Raw genomic sequence first — 6,013 nt, forward strand, 5'->3', positions numbered from 1 at the left:
CATTCACTTTATTAATGAAAAAGGGCTATTTTACAGTAGATACACACTTTTACATAACTAATGCAAAAGTAAATTAGTTCAATTAATTTTAATCAGTATACACCTAACAATCATGCACATGGCCATTATAAACATAAGCATGTGTGTGTGCACATCACTCTCAAGGCTAAAGACCAAGAGAGAAAATAAGAGCTCTTCAGAGGCTTTCAATCTCTTGTAATGGTGTTATTATCTTAATGGAGGAGCCAAACACATAAGACTGGAAAGGTCCATGTCCCTTTGTTTTGTGAGCCTAAGAGTAAGTGGTTTTATATTACCCTGCTCTGCTATATGGCTACCGCTTAATATGAAATGCACATTATTCTTGGGAGGCACGGTGAACAGCCCGAGACATTGCTCCATCCTCACCTCATGAGGCACATCAGAGTAATCAAGTTTAAATTGTCTCTTTCTCAAAAGGGGTCACACTGCTGTTCATATTAGGGGCACTGGCCATCAAGTGCATCTGCAGGTGGTAAGGACAGAGAGCAGAATGTTTAACATGAAAGTAGAGTGAGTGTATGAAGGAAGGTGGGTTTGTGCATCAGTGTGGTAGTACTCGATTCCAAACAAGACCGAATTTGGACTTATGGGTGTACTCACACTCCCCAAAGTCGAGTTTGTTTGGCTAGTGTGATCACTCCGTACTGATTGGGTTTGATTGAGCTCGGGCGCAGTATGCATGTAGTGTGATCAATAACCACACCGGAGCATGGAACAGATACTACATCATTATGACAACAAACATCTTTTACAGATTAAATACAACACAGCAATAATATACACACTGGCCTGAAGAAAATGGGTGTTCATTCAAAGAAGGTTTTCCTATGAATTAATTAGTAGAACAGTCCATTTCTCGTGTGCATTTGTACCCCTTGTTTCTGGAGAAAGCAGAATGAGAGCCGGCTCGCATTCCACAAGGTTGTAAATGTATCGGGTTACCATGAAACCAGGGTCTTGTTCGGCGTCCTGGGGTGTTACAAAGTATTTGTGAAATCTAGCTAACAAAATATATATTGTGTGTTGGAGTGTTCCAGACGCTACACTTGGATGGTACACTTTTCAATTAATTTGAGCATATCTAACAGATTTGGTTCTCACCTTAGTGATTAACAGTAATTGTAGTGTGCAAGTAAAGCTGCAAATTCCTCCATCAGTGTCATCTGCCTCCGTAAAAATGTTCTGATACTTGCAGTACAATTAAAACAATGAAAATCCCTACGTGATAAATCTATTAGATAGTCTATTAGCAAAAGCACTTTTCTTCCTGTTTTCTTCAAATCAAAAAGTTGCAACGTAATGACGTAAGTGTGCTCTGGCCCAGAATGTTAAGTGCAATGTGAGTGCAGGCCAGCGGGAGAGTGGGGAGAGGGGAAAATCAGGCTTGGTACAAGACAATCATGCCCAGTGTGAGTATGCCATCTCATGTCCGAGTCCAAGACCAAATTTTCTATGAGTAGTGGAGACCAGCTCATTCGAGTCAGAGTCCAGGCCAAGCACTTAATGATCCTAAAAATCTGATATATTATCAAAAAGATATTGATCTTTGATATCAAAGATATTTTTCTTTGTTCACAAAGAAATTCAATTATCTTTACCCTTTTTCTGGGAAGAATGCAATTGCATGGAAACAATGTGATAATGATGACTTTCGACAACAGAATGCCATGGGATTGTGGAGAAAGGATATATGGTCTATGAGATTAGAAGACCGGACACTATCACTTCAAGGTGGAATATTCAATTACATCATCTCTGCGAAATGGAAATTAAGAGGAGAAAAACACTTTTTCCTTCTTGGACCAAAATGGTGGCCATTTACTTGTCTATCATCAAACCCATTCCATTTCCAAATTGAACCTTGCCCTCGTGTCACACCTGATGGTGCTGCTCATCAAGGAATGCTTATAACACTTACAGTACTGACAAGATCTATATGAGATATACAATGTTCATCCTCAGGTGATTCTAGCCTCTCTGCAATACTATTTGTGTGATCTTTCAGTGTTCCCAGACCACAATTAAGTTCAAATCATCTGGTGCATTCTTCACCCATGCTCTTGCCGTCAACTTGACATGTGCATTACCATAATGTATCTCTCTAGTCTGACACCGAGGGTAATTGCAATTACTACATCTTTCTTCCCCTTGTCACGTTGCTGGCAAATGGAAAGCGACAATAATATTCCTTTGTCTAGAATGACATAAACACGGTCGGCTTAAAACTTCATCCAGGGAAGCTTAAGGATTCCGAGGTCATCATCTTGCCATCCACCTTCATTATGCTTCCACCCCAGGTAGTTAACAACGACGAAGCTCTTGTTATCCACCGTGCTATCGGTGACAGAGTTGCATGCCCCGTTGTTGTCAACACACTGAAGAGCAGTGGCGCGGCTAGATAGGATTGCATAGACAGCCTCTTCATAATGCTCCTGGGCAATGTCATGCTCAACAGTGGGCTCTTGTTAGGAGCTGAGAGAAGGTTATCAGTCCTGACACACGCTTATCAGCACACGTCCATCTCGTAGCACTGGCGCTGTGCGCACCACCCACCGAAGTACACAGATGCTGTTTACCCGCACCAGGAGTGGGCCGCCAGAGCTAATTCAACATGATTGTCTCCCAAAGGACAGAAAGCAGAGATTTTGACAGGGGAAGGAGGGACAGAACTCAACACATGTCTTCCCAGAAGAAAGGGACCCAGTGCGAGGAGTCTACGCTTCCCCTCGCTATTTTATTAAACCTCGCTTAACATCGCTGAGGCAGGATTTTTGGGATCGGAGGGCTGATTCAATCATGGGTAATTGCTATCGGATAATAAAAGAGGACACACAAGGTGGGCTTATTCACCAGGATTCTTGGGGGCTTATTGACACAATATCTCAGCTGTCAATTATCTCTCCTGCTCTGACAGGTGCACAATAACAGGCACTGGGATGTTTCTATTGAGCTGGTAAACTCAAGCTCCTTTTGAGTCCAGAAAGTATGTGACATGAGGGAATTGAGTTTGATTGCAGACTGCTCTCATCCCTACGCTGCCCTCCCCATCCTCTTTCCTCAGTCCACTAATCATATTCCCTTGAAAACTGCTGGAGAATCAATAGTCCGCCTGATTTGCTTCATTAGATGATATTAAATATTCAGACGACAGAGGCTACATATTGAGCCAGCTATCTAAGGCATTGACGAATGTTTCGGTGAGCTTCTATGTGAAGGCCTACCTGTCACAATGCCTTTAACCGCATTAAAGCATCTACATAATTCCAAAAGAGCCGAGCAAAGATGTTTTGCCTGGACAATGCCTCTTTGAGGAAATCAGCAGGGAGGTCAGCAGTGAGGTCAGCAGAGAGCGAAAGGACAGCACCCTGCATGAGGTGCTCTGATATTTTTGGCCCTGTCACCGCCGTGGTGCCTGCTCACTGATTTGACTTTAATGAAGAGACTGGATTTGTGCGGTTGTACTCGCCCCAAGGCTAAAGTCATGCAACTCCGGCAAAACAAATGATAGAGGTGCAATTACGAGACGCAATAAACAGACTCAGCATTTTCCCCTTGAGCACTAGAACTAAATCACAGTTGCAGAAACCAAAAGCAACCAGGTACCCAAGGGCGAAATCAAATGAACCAACAGCACACCTCGGCAGCTGGTGAGGGGTGCAGACATACGGATGAGGAGAGAGGGAATTTAGTAGACAGGAACGCTAGGTCTGTAATGTTGAAAGGAAGGAAGTGGCATCTAGTAGCGGTGTATGTAAGTGAGTGCAGCCAACCCCAGCCCAAGTGAATTTCCACATGCAAGATGTTTTCAGGGGACTAAATTCGCCACAATGACATCTGGCTGAGAGAATCACTGATTGCACTCTCATCACAAGCAGCAGCCAGTTGCAAAGTAAATGAGCATATCCATGTTGTTCTCTGAGAGCTAAACGTGATTAAGGAAATCAACCTATGAAAATGATGCTATAATCCTGAATCTCTTGAAGATCACACATTCAAGAGGTTGAATTGCTCTCTCCTTCTCTCTGAGCGCATTAGCGGAAGATCAACAATAAATATTCAATATTAGCATGAGATAGCGCTTCATCATTTTCATTTCTGCAAGCCTTGCAAGAAAATGTTCTTTCATTTTTGACTGGTGATTTATGTTTCCCTCAAGGCAAATCTGCTGACTGCTTAAGTGCTCCTAAATGTATAATCTTGTTGGAGGCAAACACACAATAATGTTATGTTAACTATTCATTAACAACAGAACAAAGCGCATAAAGATGCATTTTTGTATTCTAAAAGTTTAATTAGAGTACTGTTGGGTTAGTTAGAGAAGACGGGATGTCAAAAGCCACATTTTCCAGGGCACAATAACTCTCCGCTTGGTAATAAGCAACTTTGATAAATACAGTGGTGCTGGACATAATAAACATGACCAAACACAATAATGTTGACCATTTTCCAACCCTTTAAATAATGAGTGGAATAAATTATTTTTAAAAAGACAAACTAATGTGAGACATTGATGCTGTTTGGAATACAGAAATTATGCTCTACAGCAGTTTACAACTTTTATTCAAAGATCAACATTGCCTACCACCCATGTAGTACAGTAGAGAAAAGTGCTACAATGACTTGTGATATACCACTTGAAAGTAAGACCTTTACTAAGTATAGCTTGTCTGATATGGATTAAAAAAAAATACAACTTCTGCAAGAATGCATGCGGAAGACCTGCATATCTTTCAGTGCAGTATTAATAAAGGTGTGCTGAAGCTTATCCAAGTTTGTTATTTACTTAGGTAAGGCTGCATGCACCAGATCTGACTGACAGTAACTTAACCTATAAATGCTCGAGTCACAGCTGTTAAAGGTTTGTACTCACCTGCTCTCCTGGCTCATGCGACTTCATAAGGCTCTTCTCTCTGTACATTGACCAAAGGCCGACGTTTGGCAGAAAAATTAAAGCCACCATGAATAGAAATGCCATCTGCAGAACGCGTTTTTGCCTTCTCTTCATTTTGAAGACGCGAATGAGAAACAATCCAGCGTTAGATAGACGCGTGTCAGCCGTGTGTGGACTCGAGCTCAGTATCTCCTCTCGTAGAAGACGACAAACTTTCACCTGCAAGGAAGACAGTGTCGCCGCGTCATATAAACAAACACTCCAAAATAAAGCTGATCAACATAGTGTCTTATTACGCGTACTCGAGAGCAACACTAGCTGTCTCTTAACTGACATACGCAATTAAGCAAACATTCACTGAACACTCTACAGTATATGCGTAGGATATCAGTAACTGAGAATATTAGCAGATGTGCTCGTTTTTTATCAGTCAGCGAGACGCAACGCGCGTAAGCAATACTAAGAAAAGACTTACAGTAGAGGGTTATTTGCATGTTGAGACATTTATGTTGTTCGGCAATCCCCTCTCCTCTGTTGAAGACACACCAGGGGAACGTTTCCGAGTACGATAATTGCTGAACAACGACGAGCGCTACGTTTCTATCTGTGGCAATGCGCTCGAGATACAATTTGAAATCGTCTCGTGCTCTGCATTAAAACCCTCGCGCGCGTCCCACCTACGGAAGGTTTACGGATTCTTTCTCGTTCCTCCTTGGGCGAGTTTCTCATTGCCCTCAGCTGTTAGATATTGCGGTTATGAACCACGTGTGATGCGCATTATGAAAACATCGTCGCAGCCGGGCGATGCTTTCCGATGTGTGGGACAGCACAGTGAAGCAGCAGCCTTACGCCAGACACGAGCTCACAGAGTAAAGAGGCGAGGGATTCTTAGCTTTGGTTTGAGCTGTTGAACTGTAGCTTTGCTTGTTCTTTAAACGCAAATGTGTTCGTAGGTTCAAGTCATTAACCCTGTGACACTCACTATTCTAGTGACATTACAGCTCTAATTTTATTTTGGAAGCGAGTCTTATAATAAACAAGAAAAAAAAAAAGGTCGGATACTTAACATACCTAACTATA

General features: G+C 42.2%; 1 protein-coding gene across 1 annotated transcript in view; it reads right to left on the reverse strand.

The window, feature by feature from the left end:
• LOC107598754 (polypeptide N-acetylgalactosaminyltransferase-like 6) overlaps positions 1 to 5,757 on the reverse strand; it is a 243,117-nt gene extending 237,360 nt beyond the window's left edge. Inside the window, exons 1-2 of the mRNA XM_016290190.1 lie at positions 5,409 to 5,757; positions 4,913 to 5,152 (exon numbers count right to left, since the gene is read on the reverse strand). Coding sequence (XP_016145676.1) covers positions 4,913 to 5,047 — 135 coding nt within the window. The 5' untranslated portion in view covers positions 5,048 to 5,152; positions 5,409 to 5,757. The remainder of the gene's footprint in view (positions 1 to 4,912; positions 5,153 to 5,408) is intronic.
• Between the last annotated feature and the right edge of the window lie 256 nt (positions 5,758 to 6,013).

This window comes from Sinocyclocheilus grahami, unplaced genomic scaffold (assembly GCF_001515645.1).
Source record: "Sinocyclocheilus grahami isolate Dianchi unplaced genomic scaffold, SAMN03320097.WGS_v1.1 scaffold255.1, whole genome shotgun sequence".
NCBI lineage: Eukaryota > Metazoa > Chordata > Actinopteri > Cypriniformes > Cyprinidae > Sinocyclocheilus > Sinocyclocheilus grahami.